Below are 19,931 nucleotides of genomic sequence, written 5' to 3'. Positions count from 1 at the left end.
TTAATTATGGCTTCGTGATCATAAGGGAAAGTTAAAAGTAATACATGCTGAATGTCAGTGCCAGAAGAATTTTTCCCTCTTCCTGACAGTGTTCCTGCCTCATGGTTCACGTCTACGAGCATCCCCACTCATTTCAACAACTCGTCTGAATTTGTGTATTTGCTTGTGTTCAGTTTTTATCTCAGAATTGCCAGCTGAAAGCAAAATGTAGTGAGAACAATGTTAGCTGCATGTTTCAGAGCAGCAGTTCATCTTTTCAAACCTAAGCGATATAAACAGTCAGGCTTTGGTGTGGGCTTATATTTTATGCCACTGCATGTGTATTGACAATGTGCAATTTGATTTTGTAGTGTGTAACAATACTTGTGAAGAATGCAAAGAGTCAGATAACAAGCAAACAGCTCCAAGTGTTGCTTGGCTTTGCTGAAGAAGACATTTATGATTCATCACGTCAAGCCACTGCCTTTGGCCTTCTCAAGGTATTTCTGTGCAGCAGGCATATGGGTTCTGTGAGCTGTGGGAACGGCAGTGATTCTGCTTCTTGGGGAAAGGCTGTACAATCTCATGTCAGGAACAGGCCACAGAATGCTGTTAAGGCTCTCTGTTCTAAGGGGGGAAAAAGCAACAGAGTTTTCCCATTTGACTCATAGTCACTCTTCAGAACTGTTTAGGAGGCTGTTTTATGCACATGTATATAGGGTTATGAGGATGTATTTGGATCTGAGGATGTTTTTGCTAAAGAATTGACATTTCTAATCATTAGTCCAGGTATTCTGTGTCATCCAAAAGAAATAGATATGGATTTGTAAGCCACCTTTTTTTTTTTTTTTTTTAAAGTTGCTCTGGCTATGTTTGAAGATGTGAAAAAGTCAGTGTTAGTGTACCTGAGGCTGGTAGAGTCCCAGGTTATAGTACTGCATCTCATGCTGTACAAGCAAAATGGCATGATTTCACCTGTACTTTCACATTTTTAGGCTATTTTATCCAGGAAGCTCATTGTCCCTGAAATTGATGATGTGCTGCAGAAGGTTGCCCAGCTGGCCATCACGGGTCAGAGTGAGCCAGTACGAGTCCAGTGCAGGCAGGTTAGTAGAACGGAAAGTCATCTTGCTTTACTTACAGCTGTCTAACATGCTAGAGGGCTTAGTGTGGCCATCCCAGCTCTAACAGACGTGTGCCTTAAACCTGCTGAACCCCTAACCTCATTTCCCCTCCTTAATAATCCACGTTCCCTTTGTTATCTGGCTGGCTTCAGTTCTTGTGACTGGTTCATAGCAGAATCGCAGACTGCTTGCCTATAGTGAGACTCCTCGCCATGGCATACCTTCAGAGGGCTGCTCAGCAGCGGTGACGTGGTCCCTTCTTTGGAGGCTTTTAGACCCATGTAATGGAGAGCCTTGCCCTTTTCTGAATCCCAGCAGAAAGGAATTTGCCACAAATCCATGACTCCTCCCACTACTTCCTCGTTCTTTCCAAGCTAAAAGCAACCTAAAGGCAGAATTAGTTGCTTCATTTCAGGCACTGGATACAGATGCAGCAGGAGCTGTGCATAACCAAATACTGCATTTCCATAGTTACAGGATGAATTTTGAAGGATGCAGAATCTCTCTTAACAGAAGCCTGCGCAAATCACAGTAATACTCTAAAGACAGTTGTCAAATGCCTGCAGATCTTGTTCCGGGCACAGAGCTTAAGAGCAGTTGTTGACTCCTTGTGTAATAGGAATGTGATGAAAGGGATGATTCTCATAAACTTGCTGCTCCACTACTAAATTTTCTTCATAACCTTTTTACAGGCTTTTCTGAGTGTTTCTTGTAACTCGTTTCTGTGTTGTTGGTTTTTCTTTCCAGATTTACTTAAAATATATTCTGGACTACCCTCTTGGTGAAAAGCTGAAACCCAATTTGGATTTCATACTCGCACAACTGGAGTGAGTTTGTATTCCCCAACATCTCTGTCAGAATAGAACCTTGTTGCTTAAATACGACTTTAGTGGCCACCTTGTGTGCCAAAGGGCTGTTCGTGAGGAGCAGAGGGTGTGGCTGAAGTCTTCATTTTCCTATCTCTAAAACACTTCTCTTTTTCAGAGATGGGTTGTTTGATAAAGCAAGCCCTTTTTCTCTTCCCTGTTTCACAGCTGGCTTTGTTCTTCATCTCTTTGTAAGCCACCTTTCTATTGTTTGCCTAGTGGTTAACCAGCTCTGCTGGTTGTAAACCAGGTGAACTGGAAAATCCAGAAAGAGTAAGGGAAGGTGCGTTTATATGACTGCTGTCCCCTGGCAATGGTCTCAACTGCAGTTGCAGGCACAGTTGAGATCAACTGCACCAGTTCAGCAGGAGCAGTGTTCCTGAAACCTCCTTCTGAGCATGACCCCTCCCTTGCTCAAGGTGACAGTAGTTTACCATGTTCTCCAGCACCTTAGCACAAGTGTTGCTGCGCTGACTCAAGCTGGCTGGAGCCCTTTTTCTCCTGCTTGTGTCTCTGTGCCCATTCTCTGGGAGATGGAGCTGATGGGCCTGTTGCTTCTCCTAAGGATCAGACCATGTCTGGCAGCTGTTGTAGAAAGATTCCTGTCAGTGTCTGTTCCTGGCATTGGCCATTCTTGTAAATTGTTAGCAAATTCGTAGAGTATTAACCCAGCCCTGACCGTTGGTCATTTCCTCACAGGTACGAGTATGAGACTGGAAGGGAATCTGCACTGGAGATGATTGCGTACCTCCTTGACATGTTCCCACAGGTAACAGGCACCCTTGGTGTTCCAAGCATCAAGCAGTTACTGTGGCTTACAGTAACAGCATTTTCAGAGCAGTTTATTTTGGGAGCACTTGGTAGTTCGTATTGTCTCTTATCATAAGCAGAATGTTCACTTGTCTTCAAAGAACCTGGCTTTACTCCAAAAGAGAAGTGACATGCTGGAAAGTCTGCAGTACTTCTTTATCTAATGTGCTCAGTCTGCAAGTAAAATAAAGCTGTGTCAGCTGGAGTTTGGATACACTTGATGGTGATTTGTGCCAGGAAGAAACAACCAGTTTAGGAAATGGAGTATAGTATGAATAGAAAGTGAAGTCTAGATTTTTCTCATCATGGGGTTTTTTCAGCACTCTTGAGGGGTGTTGTTGGCTAATGGGTATGTGATGTACCTTATCTGTTTTGCTGGCCTGACTGGAGAGGGAGGGCTTCTTATGGGGGTGGATCAGAATGAAAGCTGAAAAATAGCCATGCATCTATGCAGGATGACATATGCAAAATGCTAAGCTGCCTCAAAGCTCTGCAGCTGGAGATTGACTGAGCATTCAGGGGGCTCAGAGAAGTGCAATCAAGCAAGGATTTGGAAGGAAGGAAGAGAAATTCTGCACAGTAAGCTGTGCTTCACCACCGCCTGATTAGATTTAGTATCTCAGCTTAGTTCCTGGCAACTCTGTGAAGTAGCAAAGAGCTGCCATCTCTGAAAGAAGGGCCGTTGAGCTGATTGCTGCAGCGCTGAGGGACTTATGCCTGTTTCAGTGAGAGTCAGGTGTGAAAATTCTCTTTAAGGTCTGACAAGTGGCTGTCTCAGGGACACGTTATCAAGTCAGAGCAGGGCTGGAGCTGCTGTAGACTCCCTGCTTGCTCCAACAACTGGATCATCCCCTCCTTTCAGTTCACCTGCCTTGACGTGGATGTCACTCAGGGCTGACATTGTTCCTGTATGCAGCATAACAAATACCTCTCTTACCCCCTTTAAATGCTAGAAGCTCCCTGGGGATGTGTGGTTGACTAATGGTTGTTTCTTTCTAGGATCTCCTCCACAAATACTGCGGGCTGTTTTTTCTCTCTCTTTGTATGATGATGATAAATGATGATTCTGCCAAATGCAAAAAGATGGCGGCTTTGACGTGTAAATCTCTCCTCAGTAAGATAAACAATGAAAAGCAAGATCTGATGTTTTCACTGGTCACAGAGTGGTTTCACAGCAAGAAGGTATTCTTTGGTCTTTTCACTGACCAGGTCTGGACTCTGTTTGGGAGTTGAGTAAGATTAAAGCAAGTGAGAGATTGCTAATACAAGGTCTAGTGGATTGGTTAGTTCAGTTATGCCTGACTTAGTAGTTTTAGGAAAGGAGTATAAGCAAGATTCAGCTTAGAATAAAACCTCTTTAAAGCTGTGCTCAGCACCGTAGCTTTTGCTAGTAAAAAGAGGAAGAAATGATATAGCTTTGTATAACTGCACGAATGTAGGGAACTGCTGCTGCTGCTGTAGGTCAGCCTACAGACTTCCCAGCTGCATTGTGCTGCTTTCTAACGGTTCCTCTTTTGGGTCAGGTATTTCACCAAGTGTAGCCTTTGCTTAGGTTAAAGGTTTGAGCAAGTTCCTTAAAGCTCTTCTGGTCCCAGTCACTGGCTTTTTGCACTGTCTTTAGCTCAAACTTGCTTCATTCTGTCATTGTGAGCTGGAAGGTGGCAAACCTGGTCTTACAGATCTCCCATTTTGATCTGGGTGCCTGGATGTCTAGTTATTCTCAGACTGGACTTGGGTTTTGTCCCTCTACACTAGTGGAGTAAGTGTTCTTCAACACTTCATCCTTTTCATCTCTAATATGTTCAGTTCTGGTTTATAGCTGTAAGCCACCTGTTTTGTTGTGAAGAGTCAGAGTGCAAAGTATCCCCCAGAGCTTTGCAGCTGGGAACCAGGTTGAAAAAGGCCTTTTGGCATTCAGTTTCACGTTGTGTTTCCAGGGATAACTTGTGCTGCCAGGCGCTTTTGTCCCTAGCTGGCAGCATCTCCTTTATCAATAGTACTCTGAAAACCAGCTTTTCTTAAGATGCAGTTCCTAAAGGCAAAAGTAGGGGCTGCTACCAGCTTCTGCACCTGGGAGCTGCAGGATTTGACTATCAGAAGTAACAAGGTGTGTTACTCTTTCTATTGGCAGAGCTCACACAGGAGGTTGGCTGCCCAGGCTTGTGGTTTGTTTGTTGAAGTGGAGGGAATAATGTTTGAACGGCGGCTTGAAGCTGTCCTCGCCTTGATTGAAAAAGAAATCAACCCGATTAAATTTGAAGACGTAAGTAATTTTTTCCATGTGTGAGGTTTGGGGAAAGAGAATTAAGAAAATGGAAAAAGGGAAGAAGTGTGGGAGAGATTTAACTGTTGGACCTATGGTTTGACACTGAGGAAAGACATGAAACACAGACATTTGTTCTGAAGGGGACCTCGCTGACCTAGAACCATATTTTTTGTCTAAGCCCAAATTTGATGTCCACAAGGAGGAAAGGAACTCTGGAAAGGCACCTGGCCTGAGCCTGCAGCTGTACTGTGTAACCAGCAGATAGATTGCTCCTTGCCTCTATCAAGATCTCTGTGGGTGGCAGGCATTCCTGAGATAACCCTCGAGTCTCAGGCTTTTGGTTTTTACCCATATGACTTGGTGGGTTGACAGCATGCAGCAGTATGTATGTTGAGGTGGCTTTCCCATGCTTCTGGTCTTTCTTGTGGTGGTAGGAGAGAAGGGTCTTCAGTTTTTTGTTTAAAGCAGAGTTACAAAATCCACCATCAGAAAGAATGGCAGGGTGCACAGGTATCACTGGGATGGGTTAGAATCTGTTTAGTTGGAAAACAGCCTGACAGTCACACTGACAACATCTGTTTAACTGGGAAATGTGTCTGCTAGCTGCAGAGGCTTATGTAAGCATGGAGGTCAGGAGTGCATCACTTGTGACTGTCTGCTTTGTTCAGTGTTACCTACAGCATTAACTTTCAAATGAGTTCCCTTCCTGTACTTCATACCATGGTTTTGTTTTATGGAAAATCTTTTCAGTGCACATGATTAACTCAGAATAAGAAGGCTGCCTCAGATTCTGTTGGCATGTGATAATCCCAAAGGGATCCCAGTCCCTGCATCTGGGGAGTGGCCATGTGTGTTACTCATGTGCAAGGGCAACATGCTGAACAAGAGAGAGCCACCTTGGGGCATGTAAATTGGCAAGACATGAAAATACTTGCAGTGAGGAGAAATTCAGTGTAATCCCCCCCTGTGCTGCGACATGTAGGTAAAGCACTGACTGGTTATATCAAGCCAACTGGTGATTTCAGGCATGGTGAGGACCTGAAGGCGATTTAGTAAAACACAGTGTGCACAGAGTGTTGTCATAACAACTTGGGGCTTCCTGGGTGACACAGGCAAACCTGAGCTCAACTTGGCTCTAATAATGAGAATCAGATGCACACAAATACAGGTACAGACATAAATGATATGCAGTGTGTGTAATTGCTTGCATTTAGAAACCTAACTGTTATAGTAACATCTGTATAAAAAACAAGAAGAATGATTCTAATAACAGTCTCCTGCAGAGGTTGGGTCTTCAGAGGAAATGCTTCAGTGGAGCTGCTTCTCTTCTGTTTATTTTGGGAATTGGATACAAGTCAGCCCTCTTTGCTGACTTCTTTGCAGGGTTGATCTGAAATGTATCTGGTAGGGTAAATAAGCACTGTCTTCAGGTTCTCATAAGCATCTTTCTTGACTTGCTGATTTTATTAGATAACTGAAGAGGAGGAGGAGAAGGCTGCAGACAGGCTGCTATTCAGCTTTCTTGTGCTGGTAACAAAGCTAATCACAGAGTGCAACTTGATTCAATTAACCAAGAACAGTGATGTTGTGAGCAATATCTGGGGTAAGTATCCAGAATTATTATGGCTGTGTTAAAAGGAAGATTCTTTGTGCCATGTGGTTTTTTGCACCCTAATATAAACAACAGAACTTTTAAACAACAGAACTTTCTTGTACAAGGTTTGCATGCTGTGAAGTGTTAATACATGGCAGTTACTGGGCAGTGACAGAGAAATGGAAAAGGTTACATGGTTGATGGAAACAACACGCCCTCTGTCTCAGTCGCTGGGAAGTATCCCAAGAGCAGATAGTTGCAAACTATTGGCATGTTTGACCATAATTACATCCTCTTGGATGAAGACATTCAGTTCTCCTGGGAAGATGAGATTTTCTTGATGAGATAGATCATACATACAAGCCAGCAAGCAATGACACATGCTAGTAGTGCTGTAATTACCGTGTGTCTGCCAGGATGTTAAGGCCTGGAGGTCATGTGATTCAAGCAGTTTCCCTGTGAGTGAGATTGTACAATGTCAGGCTGGCATTTGGCATTTTGTTGCCTTGTTTTTAATTTGCTGTTATCAGAAGGCCTGGATCTGGCTGGTTAATGTCTTTAAAGAGTTCAGCCTGCCAGGTGCTTTCAGTGAGATAGGAGATAACCTTTGTAAATTCTGGGTTGCCTGGTGATGTGCAGCTTGGACAGAGGCAAGACAAGAACGTAACTCCATCTGTTCTCTGAAGTATCCTCAGCTTCCATCCAGGGGTTCGATCTGACCATCTGCAGCAGGGCCAGGTCACCCGAGTCTCACAGCAGCCAGGCCCCAGACATCATGGGCAGATAAGCTGTGGCGCTGAGTCCCTGAGGGGGCCGTAGTTGCTGCAGAAACACAACCTGTCAGCCAGTATCGGGGCAAGTGCCTTTTTGTGCCGTGCCTGCTTTTCCTGTCCAGTTGCTATTGCTTTCCAGCAATGGCCCTGTCTTTGTATGTTTGGAAGTCCTGTGGGTGCATTCAAGAACGATTGGTCATTGTGTGGACATTTGGCTACCTGTAGCTTTTTGCCGCTCTCTGCTTTGACTTGATACAGTTGCTAGGAAGTCTTTGGTTATGTTCTAAGCAGATGAGCCCAGTTCATTTCCTTCACCTTTTTATTGTAGCATGTGCTGTGGTAATTCTGGTTCTTTTTCTGTTCTCACTGGACGAGCTCCTGTGCTGAAAGAGGTTTTCTTTCCCCTAGGTCATGTCCAGTCTCACCTGTGGTATCCTCACAGCTGGGTCTGGCTGACAGCTACTGAGATCTTTGGCTTGTTGTTTGCATCTTACAAGCCAGAAGATCTTGTCAGCAAGTGGAGGGAAGGAAAGGCAGGGAAGAGGAAAAAGATGTCAGCAGAGCTGTCTGCATCCACAGTCTTCTTGACTGCTGAACTGGACAAAAAGGTAATGATATCTGTACTATTCCTTCCCCCCTGCCTGTGCCCATTCCCTGGCTGGGACATAAAAACAGTGTTATCATTTGGCATGCACGTTTCTCTTATAATTGCTCATCTGCCACCTAATCCTGATCACTTAGAGCGTTTGAGGAGGTGTCTCTGCTGCTGGGAGGGGGCTTCTCTGGGGTCTTTATTCTCAGCAGCACAAAGATTGCCCTCTAGTCTGCAGGATGCAGGCAGAAGTTGTGCTAAGCTGATCCCTTGGCTTCCCCTGGGAACTGCCTTTGGTGACTGCAAAACACTGCTTTGCGTTTCTGCTAATTTCCTTCTCCTTTTTTCCTTTCCCCAGATGAAGGAACTTGTGTTTGCATTCTGCCATCAGCTGCAGTCCAAGTTCCTGGACCTGTCTCTGGGAGAGCAGGTAAGAGCAGGAGAAGGTCTGGGGCTGCGGGAGGGCACAGAGCAGGCCCTGGCCCATGAGGGAGTGTTACGTCCTCGTCAGGACAGCAGTGCTGGTGGCTGGTGGTGGCTCAGGGCAAATACACAGTGCAGGGCCAGCTGCTCTGTACTGAGGGCATCTGAGTAGGTGCATGTCTCAGAGGGGCCTGGAAAAGTCCCCTTTGTGGTGTCAGCCTGGTGGAAGAGCTGAGGGGTAGCAGGGACAGAAAGGGGAGGCACCGTGCAGGGCAGGACTGGAGTCCCTTCTGTCAGGGAGAGTCTGGCTCTGCAGCCCAGACTGGAGCAGGCTGGGAAGCCAGATGCTGGAGCGGGCATCCAGATCTCTGGTGCTGCTTCCCTGCAGCTGCACTGGAGTCTTGACTGTTTGCTGGGAGCATTTAGTCCAGCTTTATGCTGTTGCTTGAAGGCCTGACTTCACTGTGAACCTGGTCAGAGATACCCCTGTGGAGATGGGCTGCTAGAGGTGGGAAAGACAAAAGGAACAGCCCTGCCTTACGGGGTGCTAGAGCCCAAATATCATGGTAGCTCATGGGGAAAGACTCTCCCAAACTACAGGAGGATATTGAGGTGGGCCATTCTGGGAGGAGCAACATGCAGGGGGGAACCATTACTGCCTCATGAGTTGGCCAGTTCCTCTTTCATGTCTAGGCTTGGTTGTAACCATACCCTGGGCACTGCTGGTGCCGACACTTGGGATACCCATAGGGACTGACTACATTGTTTTTACACTTCAGGTTATAAAGAATTTGCTTTTTGTGGCAAAAGTTGTTTACTTGCTAGCCCCTGGCTTAGAAGAAGGTAAAGAGGCCAAAGGAGAACTCAGCTGTGGAGTGGAAGAGCAGGAGGCCTCAGAAGATGAGGAAGAGAAAGATGTTTCTGCTCAAGGAGAGGGAGGAAGAGAGGACACAGAAGAGAAAGGCCAGCCAGCCACACTGCTGTGGTTAATGAAGAAGCTCTCTCTCATGGCAAAGCGAGAAGCAGCATATTCCCCTAAGGTGCCTTTAAAGGTAGGAACTGGGTTAGACCAACTGCTTTTGATGTGGTAGGCACTTGCGCAGCAGTGTTGCTCTGGCTCTTTGCTTCCAGGGGACCTGCTGCAGAGGGTGCTGGGAGCTGGTGCTGAAGCGAGGATTAGCAGATGCCAAAGAAACAACAAGCATTTCAGTTCAGGATTCTCGCGAAAGACTTGTGCCAGTCTGCTTCTTGCTGTTGGTTCCAGCCCTCATGTGGGGTGGTGGAAGGATGGGAAGGCCAGAGGTGCTGAGGGGACAGAGCACTGCCTTTGAAGTGTGGAGTTCCTTGCTAGAAGGGGAGGGTGTGGGGGAGCATCAGGAAAAATCACTGCAGTTCCCTGTGGTGTGTATAGTTACAGGGGCTGAGCTTTCATGTCTTCAGCTGCCTCGGTATAGGATAGTGAGAACAAGCCTGTTGTGCAGAGTGTTAACAGCTGCCAGCCCGGTGAAGTCACAGCTCACACGTTTACAGACCCCTCGGGGTTGTCTCATTTAAAGGCCGCACTTGGCTGCAGTAAGATCTTGTAAAAGCAGTCAGTTCCTGACTCGGGTGTCTGGGACAACGTACATTGAACAGTGATGCGTGGCCCTCTTGCAGCAGTTCAGTTAGGCAGTTTTCTTCCAACCTTCCTTACTTCATGTCCCATACACTCATTTTCAGCGAAGCTGCATCTTTAAGTTCCTGGGAGCAATCTCAGTGGATCTGGGAAAAGACAGGATCAAGCCCTACCTTCCAACAATTCTCACCCCTCTGTACAGGGAGCTGAACAGCACCTATGCAGAACAAGGTAAGTGATTTCCTTCACAGAGACAGAGGAAAGTGTGTCAGAGCTCTGCCTCAGCACAAGCACTGCCTGTCATTCCTTTTGTCTGTTGAGGCACAGATGCCATAAGCAGTGAATTTCACCTACTTGCAGTTTAACCAAAACAGCAGGGAAGGAGGAGAATGTTGGCTGGCACAAAAATCTACGTGTTGATAAAGAAAAAAGACTGGACTAAAGGCAGGCTCCTGCACGCAAGTGGGTAAAGCTTGAGCATGTGATGTAGTGGAGAAAGTGTAGTAATCAAGGGTGGATTCATGGAGTCCTTACTGAGGAGAGGAACAAAGTGTGGGTGTTACGGAACCAGAACAAGGCTGTTGCCAAGTGTCGTTCTTGAATTGCCGTGTTAGAACTGCTGTGAGGCTTAGGGGCATGAAGATCTATGTCCTGTGGTTAAAAGTGTGTTTCAGTTTTAATGTAAAACAGGATGTGTTTTATGGCACTTGTGTTACTGTCGAGCAAGGGACTGTACAGGTTGGAATTGCCAGTTTGCTTAGTGTGTGCCATGTGCGCAGTGACCTTTGCAGGCAGGGGAGGAGCTGCGTGCTCCAGGAATGCAGCTGGCGGGGCGTGCAGGCAGGCAAACATCTACTGAACTGCGCACAGAACTTCTCCCTTCCTTCTGAATGAGTCCAGGTCACTCTGTCCTGCTAGATACTGCCTGAGCACCACCACTTGTTTCTTCCTGGAGATCCATGTTTGTTTAAAAGGTCTTAAGTCAGGCCTGGTGGGGGAAGGACAAACCAACTCCCCATTTAATACGAGACTCTTGGCTTAAGAGCAAGACACTGGTGTTTAGATAGTTCGTGAAAATGTGTCAAGTAAAATCCAGTGTTGGGAACAGAACAGGCAGCAAACCAGGAAAGAGTTCCATTACTCTAAATCTGTGGTTTATATACGCCATGAAGATTCAGTGTGCAGCACTGGGTCCCCATATCTCAGAAAGAATACAAAAGAGCTGGAAAAACTTGGGAGGAGAGCAGTAACAGTGTTCTAGGTAAGGAACAGCTGCCTTGGCTACCTTGGCTTTTTTTTAGCTAAGCACATAAGAGACTTGGAAAAGATATGGCAGAGACTGACAGTATTGTGAGTGGACAAAGATCAGTGTTTTGCTTTCTCTGCCAGCACAAGAACCAGGGGCCTTCAAGTGATTTTTCAGAATAACTGCAGAGATGTTTTTTCACATGATGGGGGGTGCAGACCCAGGGAACTTGTCACTGGAGGATCTTGTGGAGGCAAGTGGCTTATGTGAATTCTCTGAAGGCTGTACAAGCACTTGGAAGAGGGATCTGTTGGAAAACTGAAGGAAGCATTTGCCCTGCTCTCAGTTTTCCTTTAGCATCTCCTTGTAGCCTTTTTCCCCCCCCAGTATCTTTTTTTCTCAATGATTGTAGTGAATACTTTGTAACTAACTAGTTATCCTAACCATTAAGCCAGCCCTTACTGTGTGTACTGGACAGAGATGCTGACTAACGAGGCTGGAATCATCTCTATTCCCAGCAAAGCCTATTCCAGAAGAGCCCTGGTGGCTGTATACAGCAAACCACTTGTGTTAACCTCTAGGATGACAGTATTCTTCTGCAAAAAACTTTTGCTTCTCAGAAGCATTATTTTTTGTTTGCCTGTGTGAAGTGCCACTTGTGGTCCTGTGGGAAAGCTGGTGAAGAACCAGGCAATTTCACGAGTGCTTTTGCTCTACAGTATATTGGGGAAGATGAATCAGTGCAGTTGTCCGTTAGTAAAGAAAGGGGAATCCTTACTGGGCTCTTGGCTTTCATTCCCTATGCTGAAAATTTTGTTTTATTAGATCCAACACTGAAGAACCTCTCCCAAGAAATCATAGAACTGCTCAAGAAGTTAGTTGGACTGGAGGCTTTTTCGCTTGCCTTTTCTTCTGTGCAGAAACAGGCCCATCAGAAAAGAGCGATGAGGAAAAAGCAGAGGGCTCTGCAGGTAAGATTCTCCTTTCTCTTCTGAGAAAAAGAAAGACGGTTTGTCTAAAGGCTTGAGAGCTGACCAGGAAGGTGAGTTTGAGGCAGAACTTCACCCTGAATGGGGACAGTTTCATTGTTTCTATTCTGAAACTTCACAAGAAACTGTTGAAGCTCGGCCCCGTGGGCAGTCGGGCTGGCAGTGATGCAGTGGTGAACCTGGGCAGAGCAGCCACAATACCCTCAGTTATGAGGAGCCTAAGAAAACCTATGCCTTGTCTTACCAGTCACCAGTTTCTTAGGCAGTAGCTGATGTTTTCAGGGACAGTTGTTTAGTTAAAACTAACAAATGTATTGGTTTTCACTAGACTGTAGCAAACCCTGACATTGCTGCAAGGAGAAAGCTGAAGAGACATAAGAATAAAGCGGAAACAAGGAAGAGAAAAATAGAACTCCTGCGCCCTACCTACAAGGCCAAGAGACCTCGAAGTCATGCACTGAAAGATTTAGCAATGGTGGAATGAAAAGGCTTTTCCTTCCTGCAGGATTAATTTATAAAAAGTAATTTCGAGCTAAAGATCTAATTACCATTTAAAAAAAACAAATGTATTTTAATTGTATTTATTAGTATTTTTTCATGTCCTCTTTTTCATCTAGGACCTTAAATAAAAGCTTTTCAATTTTTTTCCAAACCTGTATATTTACCAGAGCATGTACAGTTGAATGGAAAACTACCATGATCTTTTATATTAAATTTTACTTCATTTTTGAAAGATGGGTTATGTGATAACTGTGTTCATGCCTGTGACCATCCTAGCTGCTGGAGAGAAAACAACCTGCCTCCCAACTTTGCTTTGTCTTTTTGTTTCTGCAGCTGTACTGAGCAACTTGACTGTCATTTCTGGCTAAGCTGAGTATGGGAATAATAGCTCATGAAGGTGGAAGTTAAATTCAGATTACAGCCCTGGCACATCAGGGCAGTAGGTGGCTAGTGAAGACATTTATTTTCCTTTCAGAAAGCCAACGCTGCATTACCAGCTAGAGGTACCCTGTTTATATCTGCTGCTGTACTTCATTGTAACAGCGTATCGCCACTGAAGGATTCTGAAGGATAACATCAGCTGAAGGAAACCTCTTTAAAAGAAAGTTCAGCATGTGGCTGTTAGAACTGGCAGCAGTTGGACTTGTTCTTGTAAGGAAGCAGCCTCGAGCAAGCAACACGCCTATGAGTACAGCTGACAGTTCCTGATTTTATTAGTGTTTTAATTACACGAATATAGTAGCCAAACTTAAAACCACCAGAGGAAGGGAACAAAAAAAACTTTTCCCAGCCAGTAACTTTCATACAAATTAACGTAAGTACATCCTTTAAACAAAGCAAGAAATGGAATCATCATAATGTACACAGACATTCACTTGGTTCAGTTTTACAATTCAAGAGAGGCATCCACATTACCAGAGTCAAACTCAAATCTGTCCTATTTACAAGTATTTGTGGCCTGAAAATACTTGACTGCAGAAAGAGGGATGTTGGATGTAGCTGAAACTTCTTTGCAAGGGTCAGGTTTGTATCACTGCCTGCTCTTCAAGGCCTCCACCAACCTAGGAAAAAGGTTAAGTCAGTTTACTAAAAAGTCATTTCAATTATGTTGAAATACTTTCAGGAGAAAGCTACTCTTTCTTCTAATGTGGAACTCTTGCTGCAGATCCAGTCTTAAAAAAAAAAACCAAAACCCACAGTGAAAGCTATTTTTCCAATGAAGCCAGCATACTTAAGACTGTTACTCACCATTCCATTGCTTCATCAAGCCCCGTGCCTTTAGTTGCAGAGGTTTTGAATATCTGCCATTTTCGGTCCTTCAAAGCTGGTAAGCCAAGTGCGTTTGCCATTTCTGTGGGAGTCATGGCCTGTTCCATGTCCTGCTTATTTGCAAACACCACCAAAATGGCTTTCTTCAACTCTTCTTCCTAGAAAAAGGGGGAATTATGTAAGGAGCTGCAGGGACTTTTACTGAATTTATTTAAGCAGAGAAAACAGAATGAAAAGAAACTTCAGCTCTCAGTGACTTTCACCTTACTGATTTCTGATCTTCAGAAAAGTCTTCAGTGAAAGAATGGTATTTACTTTCAATTCCAGCATAATATCCCATAGGAGCAATTTCAAAACGGGGCCAATTATGCCTTTTACATTATGAAACAAGCTGAGAGCTGGACTTAACAAGGCATATTAAAGAGCGTGGAGGAATTTTTTGGGGAAAAAAATGAAGTTTCTCTCCTTACTCATACTACCCCGTTCTACATACATTCTTCAGCTTCGAAACACAGTAGGATACTAATTACTGTTAAATCCTTCAGGGCTTGATTTTGCCACCACTGAAGTACTGAGCAGCTGTCCTTGCAGGCAGATAAATTTTTGTATGACCAAAAGGTTACATGTAACTAACTTACTGCCCAAAACTGTGAAACATCTGCAGCGTTTAGTACTTTTCAGTCAGAAGTGTTGCACGGGCCTATTCTGAGGGCTAAACTTTCACAAGTGAACTTGAGCTTCACTTGATGCACTGACTCAAATTTCACATTCACTCCAAAAAAAGGTTTTAATTTCTCAATTTCTGTTTTACTGATACAATTATCATCCTTATTTTCTTACCTCTAACATAGCAACAAGCTCTGATTTTGAAGTGCCAATTCTGTCTCGATCACAGCTGTCCACTACATAAATGACTGCATCTGTATTTGAATAGTAACACCGCCAGTATGGCCTGTAGAAGAAAGATGAGTGGCAGTCATATAGTTTGCACTTTTAGCAGTGCTTTTTAGCCAGATAACGAAAACCAGATTACCCAGAGGAAGTAAAAACTGTCTCTGGGGTGAAAGGCCCCAGGAAGCAAGCAGAAGATAACTTCAAGAGGCTACAAAAGGAACAGACAGTACAAATACTCTCACTAGCAGGAAAAAAAAAAAAAAAAAAGCCAAACAAACAACCCCCCAAAAAAACAGCTTGAAAACAGGGAAAGGACAGAAGTGCTGGGAATAGACTTATTTGGGACTCAGCCTACAGGACATCAGGTCCATAACCGAGGGTCAGAGAAGCAAAGAAACACATGATTCTGCCATAGATAATCATTATGGTCACCAAAGGAGAATAAACAGAGAAATCTTAAATTAATTCATACAGGCAAGTAATTAACAGGAATGAAAACAAGCCACCTTTTTCAGAATTATCTTACTGAAATTAAGAAGGGAAGGAACCTGCACCTTACTAATTAACTAACTACACTGCACCCTACTAACTAACATTCAAGAAGGAATCACAGAAAGATTGTACAGGGGTACTGAAGAGATCACTACAATTATGCATATAATAACTCATTACAAAACTTGTAAGGCTCACTATGAAAAATTATCATCTATACCTAAATTCAACTTCCTAGCTTTGCATTCTTAAGAATATTTAAATAATACCTTTTTGGGTTTACATCACTCACTTCCCTCTTTCTCAGAATGCTACACAATTGTCTACTACACAAGTAAACTCATTTTTCAAAGCAAAACTGTACAAAGTGAAAACATCCACCTGTTTCTTTCCAATCTTGTAGTCCAAAACAGGTTTTACTAACTGAACTCTGTCAGAGGAAAGTGCTCTCCTGACAATGGGCGGTTTTTAAAACTTAACCAATTTTCAGAAGCGCTAGCTATGAGAATTCCAAGAACTTAGCATTTTTTAGAGAAATTTAATTATATCTTTTGTTTTAAGAGATCGATTACCTTATGCTTGTCTGTCCTCCCAAGTCCCAAACTTGAAATTTCAGATTCTTGTATGTCACTGTCTCAACATTGAAGCCAATGGCTGAAACAAAGTTAAAACAATTTCACTGTTGATTTTTCTTTATTTTTCTGAAGACATTACAGCACCTGGTTTACAATTTTTCAGGCCTGAAAATTCTCAGTAGCTACATAATGAAATTCATACCCTTTGCAAAGTTACCCAACAAACATTTATGGCTCAAAATAATGCGGCATTTTTTTTTCTTTGAACAATAAGAACAAATTGTAAACATATTGTAGAGATTTGTAACGTGCTACGGTTGTTAAAAATGAACAGAAGTGTGCCTGAAATCACCAAAAGAAACAGAGCAAGGGTTAAAGGAAGGGCCTGTTTCGATAACCAAGTACACAACTGACAGCAACAAAATACTAAGGAATGTGTCCTTCCTGTCAACACCAGACCTGCACTCTCCTAAGACCACAGCAGAACCAACTTCTCAGCTGAAGACTTGACACCGTGGTGATGGCAGTAAGGCATACCATGTAGGTCATTCCTTTTCCTGCCAGCCCAGAGAAACACAACACAGGGAAGTGAATGTTGGATGCAGACTGCCTAAAATTTATGGAGGCTGAAATCAGCAAAACCCTAGGGCAAAAGGATTATGGCATAGTAAACTGCTAGCTTCTAAAAGGTAAAAACACCTGACCAAAGTCAGCTTATCGTGGCCATTCAGGAGGAACCCAAGAGACATGACAAGGACTCAAAAGCCAATCATCCCTTGTCCTTCATGTTACACAGAGTGATCCTAGCCAGACTGGCACACACATTTGGGTGCCTGTAATAGGTGGGTATGGCTGCATGAATGCTAAGACAACTGGTGAAATCAGTTAAATTTTTTAAAATAAGCATCATCTCCTTCCATGAGATCTCACACTGAGTTTTGTTATACTTCCTACATAACGTAAAGCTGAAGTTAAACCACCTGATTTCTTCTTCTCTGTTAAACACTTCTGTTTAACACAAACTGAAGGCCCTTGTCAAAAAATAAAGAGGTACGATTCGCTGACACCATCCCATGTAGAATTTTTTTTGTACAATAATAACGATCTCTAGAATTTGCATTAATAGCTGTATTTGGAGACAAAAGACTTACTTATATAGTCAACAGTTACCATTTACCTATCAAGAAAAGCCTGCCAAATCATGGTAACAATCTTAGTCAAACACCTTTTGCATTCAGCAGGGCAGCATAAATTATTCCTTTCTGTAGTACTTCTCTAGCACACTGTAATACTGTTATGCAAGAAAGTCTTAAGTACAACAGTGCAAGGTTCCCACAACATAAGGTCCTTTTGTTCATAGAGGAAGTGTGTAGCGAGTTCAGCTGACCAAACTTATGTGTTAGAGCTACAGGCAAACTGGCTGGTTTTACTGTGGGACTGATCACTTACTCGGAATGGTGGTAACAACTTCTCCAACTTGCAACCTGTAGAGAATAGTTGTTTTTCCGGCTCCATCCAGTCCCAGAATGAGAATCCTCATTTCTCGAGTTCCAAACAAACTGGAAAAGATGGTGGAGAAAAAGCCTCCTACAAAAACCAGAACAGAAAAATGTTTCAGTGTCAGCCAGCAATATGGAGGATATGGAAAGGCAGACAGATCGACCTCATTTCTTACTGAGCAACACTACACTTCTTTTCTCCAGTGAAGATAGACAAGTTCAGGTTGTCGCTCAGACACCTGGGTACTGAACTACATTATATTTTCCTGGTTTTATGCTGCTATTTTATGGTAGCTCAATCCAGCAAAATCACACTGCAGCAGCATCAAGCTTCCTCATTGTGGTTAGGATTTTTTTTTTTTCTCTCATTTGCCAAAATCTGAGCCAACTTCTTTTTTGTTTGTATTGGTCTCCTATCTTTTTAATGCAAGAGACTATACAAGGACATGCTGAAGCCTGAAAGAATTCTTTCTGATGTTTATAGTCTCCCACAGGACCATCCACTTCTATTTTTTTTTAATTGAGTACAAATCAGTAGGTATGTTTAAATCACAGTCCATTACAAAATATGAAGCTGCACCACATTAAGTACGTTAATGCTACAGAGAAGTCCAGAAGCTCATTTTAAATGCGCTTCTTTCTCTTTTTTCCAAACCTGGCTTGCCCCAACATCTCATTTATTCTTTAAATGCATGTAAGAGTACTTATGGCCAGACTAGTATCTGATTTGTGCCTATTAGATGTTTAAGTGTAGAAAGAATACAAACGTTCTAAGCCAGTAACAATGACATTGTGTCCAATTATTTTTATAACAAATATATCTAATGCTAAATAATAGTTTTGTAAATCCACCTAAACCCTACATAAAAGGTAATGAAACACCAAACAAATTAGAATCACATTTGATAAATATATAAGAGAATAGACAAATTAGAAAAGATAGGCAACCAAAATCTTATTGAAAGAGGTTTTGATAAAAGTATTCCCTGTGTTTGCCTTTCTGGGGAAAGGAGGGAACAATGAGCTGCGTGCTTATGCATAAGAAGAAATTCAAACTGAAAACAAGTTGCTTTACTTCATCTAAGCCCATCCCATCACAGAAGCCACGCACACTGCAGACCTGGAAAACAAGAAGGGATCATCTGTTGCCAGTTTCCATAGTGCTGCTCAAGGCACTGTTTACCGTGAGACAGGCAAATAACCTTAACAGAACTGAGCTGCAAAAGGTATTTCAACAGAAATATTTCAAGTAGAATGCTACTATGGGATCCATAGAGGCCTAAGAAATGATAACTCTTTCAGTCAGTAACTCTGCTTACTGCCAGACGCCGCTCATTCCCTCTTTTTATATCTGCTTTTCCCACAGTAAAACACTGCTGAAATACCAGCTATAATACGACAGATTTATGTTAATCACTTAACCCCTAGACTCAGGGTCTCTTAATATTCCTTCTACATTATTCACTACTCTAAAAAAACCTCTTTTCATAACGAACTCCTTACTAGCAACCCATTACGTACCTGAATCGGAGTTTAATTTAGACAAGTCTCAGGAGTACAAACGCGTTACGATCTCTGACCAAAGGCGCACTCCCGCTGTGCCATTGCACAGCTAATACCGAACCGCTGACAACGCTGCCTGGAGCGCTGCAGCGGCGGCGCCCCCGGAGCCCCGCGCCAGCGCTGGGAACCCGACCTGGCCCACAGGGACCAGCCGGCCGGGCCCAGGCCCTGTCTGCACGCTGGGGCTGACGGCAGCTGGGCAGCAACCGCTCCCGCGGCCGGCCGGGCCCGGCGCTCAGCTCCCCGCCGCCGCCGCCGCCGCCGCCGGGCACAGCCGGCCGGCCGGCGCCGACCGTCTCCCCTCCCCCTGCCTCCTCCAACACTGACGCGCTCGGCTGCCCCGGCGGCCCCGCTCCCTCCCCATCTCCACACGCCGCCGGGGCGGGCCGGAGGCGGCAGGCGGGACCCCGCAGGCCGCTGCACGGGCCGCCGTGCCCGCGCGCCGGGGCCCACAGCCTCGCGCCAGCGCCGGCCGCCTCCCCCCGCCCCGCCGCGGGGGCCGGTGCCAGGCGCCGCAGCCGCCGGGACCGCCGCCCGCTCCTCACCCATGTCGAGCCGCTACGCCGCGCCGCGGGCACCCCGCCCCGGTCCGCTCCGCTGGCCCTGCCGCCGCCGCTCGCAGGCTCCACGTCGAACGCCGCAGCGAGTAAACGAGGCGCTCCCTCCCCCCGCTCCCGCAGCGGCCTCGCCGTTTCGGCACGGTGCCGGGACGGCGCCCGCCGCTCGGCAAGGAAAGGAAGAGCTGAGCGCGGGGCTGCCCTCTGCCCTCCCTGTGCGGGCACAGCGGGCCGGGACTGTGAGGGGAGAGCTGGAAAATAAAACAGCCGGAGAGAAAACGTGACGAATCTGCGGCGGCGGAAG

At 44.8% G+C, this 19,931-nt stretch overlaps 2 protein-coding genes across 4 annotated transcripts in view; one reads left to right on the top strand and one right to left on the bottom strand.

Annotated features, from left to right (window-relative positions):
• Window positions 1-13,010, top strand: part of UTP20 (UTP20 small subunit processome component) — a 63,245-nt gene extending 50,235 nt beyond the window's left edge. For both annotated transcript variants that reach the window (XM_074826952.1, XM_074826953.1), the window contains 13 exons: window positions 351-479; window positions 975-1,085; window positions 1,851-1,930; window positions 2,669-2,738; window positions 3,779-3,961; window positions 4,911-5,042; window positions 6,516-6,648; window positions 7,821-8,020; window positions 8,363-8,434; window positions 9,207-9,479; window positions 10,147-10,273; window positions 12,114-12,259; window positions 12,606-13,010. In XM_074826952.1, coding sequence (XP_074683053.1) covers window positions 351-479; window positions 975-1,085; window positions 1,851-1,930; window positions 2,669-2,738; window positions 3,779-3,961; window positions 4,911-5,042; window positions 6,516-6,648; window positions 7,821-8,020; window positions 8,363-8,434; window positions 9,207-9,479; window positions 10,147-10,273; window positions 12,114-12,259; window positions 12,606-12,761 — 1,812 coding nt within the window. In that variant the 3' untranslated portion in view covers window positions 12,762-13,010. The remainder of the gene's footprint in view (window positions 1-350; window positions 480-974; window positions 1,086-1,850; window positions 1,931-2,668; window positions 2,739-3,778; window positions 3,962-4,910; window positions 5,043-6,515; window positions 6,649-7,820; window positions 8,021-8,362; window positions 8,435-9,206; window positions 9,480-10,146; window positions 10,274-12,113; window positions 12,260-12,605) is intronic.
• A 457-nt stretch (window positions 13,011-13,467) lies between these two features.
• Window positions 13,468-19,931, bottom strand: ARL1 (ARF like GTPase 1). Of its 2 annotated transcripts, none has more exons than XM_074826954.1 (6): window positions 19,616-19,931; window positions 17,458-17,595; window positions 16,006-16,087; window positions 14,888-14,999; window positions 14,027-14,205; window positions 13,468-13,839 (listed from the first exon to the last, which is right to left on the bottom strand). In XM_074826954.1, exons 1-6 carry the CDS (start codon window positions 19,617-19,619, stop codon window positions 13,809-13,811), a joined length of 546 nt encoding a protein of 181 aa, XP_074683055.1. In that variant the 5' UTR covers window positions 19,620-19,931; the 3' UTR covers window positions 13,468-13,808. The 2 variants fall into 2 exon arrangements, with proteins under 2 accessions (XP_074683055.1, XP_074683056.1); XM_074826955.1 differs by lacking the exon at window positions 19,616-19,931 and adding an exon at window positions 18,583-18,629.

This window comes from Strix aluco, chromosome 5 (genome assembly GCF_031877795.1).
Source record: "Strix aluco isolate bStrAlu1 chromosome 5, bStrAlu1.hap1, whole genome shotgun sequence".
NCBI lineage: Eukaryota > Metazoa > Chordata > Aves > Strigiformes > Strigidae > Strix > Strix aluco.
Note: the sequence above shows the minus strand (reverse complement) of the source record. Positions and strands in the feature narration are given on the sequence as shown.

Coding starts and splice junctions, on each gene's coding strand:
- ARL1 (XM_074826954.1), bottom strand. Junction 16,088..17,457: donor AGTTGTTACCACCATTCCGA/GTAAGTGATCAG, acceptor ACTTTGTTTCAG/CCATTGGCTTCAATGTTGAG. Junction 13,840..14,026: donor CTTGATGAAGCAATGGAATG/GTGAGTAACAGT, acceptor CCTTTTTCCTAG/GTTGGTGGAGGCCTTGAAGA.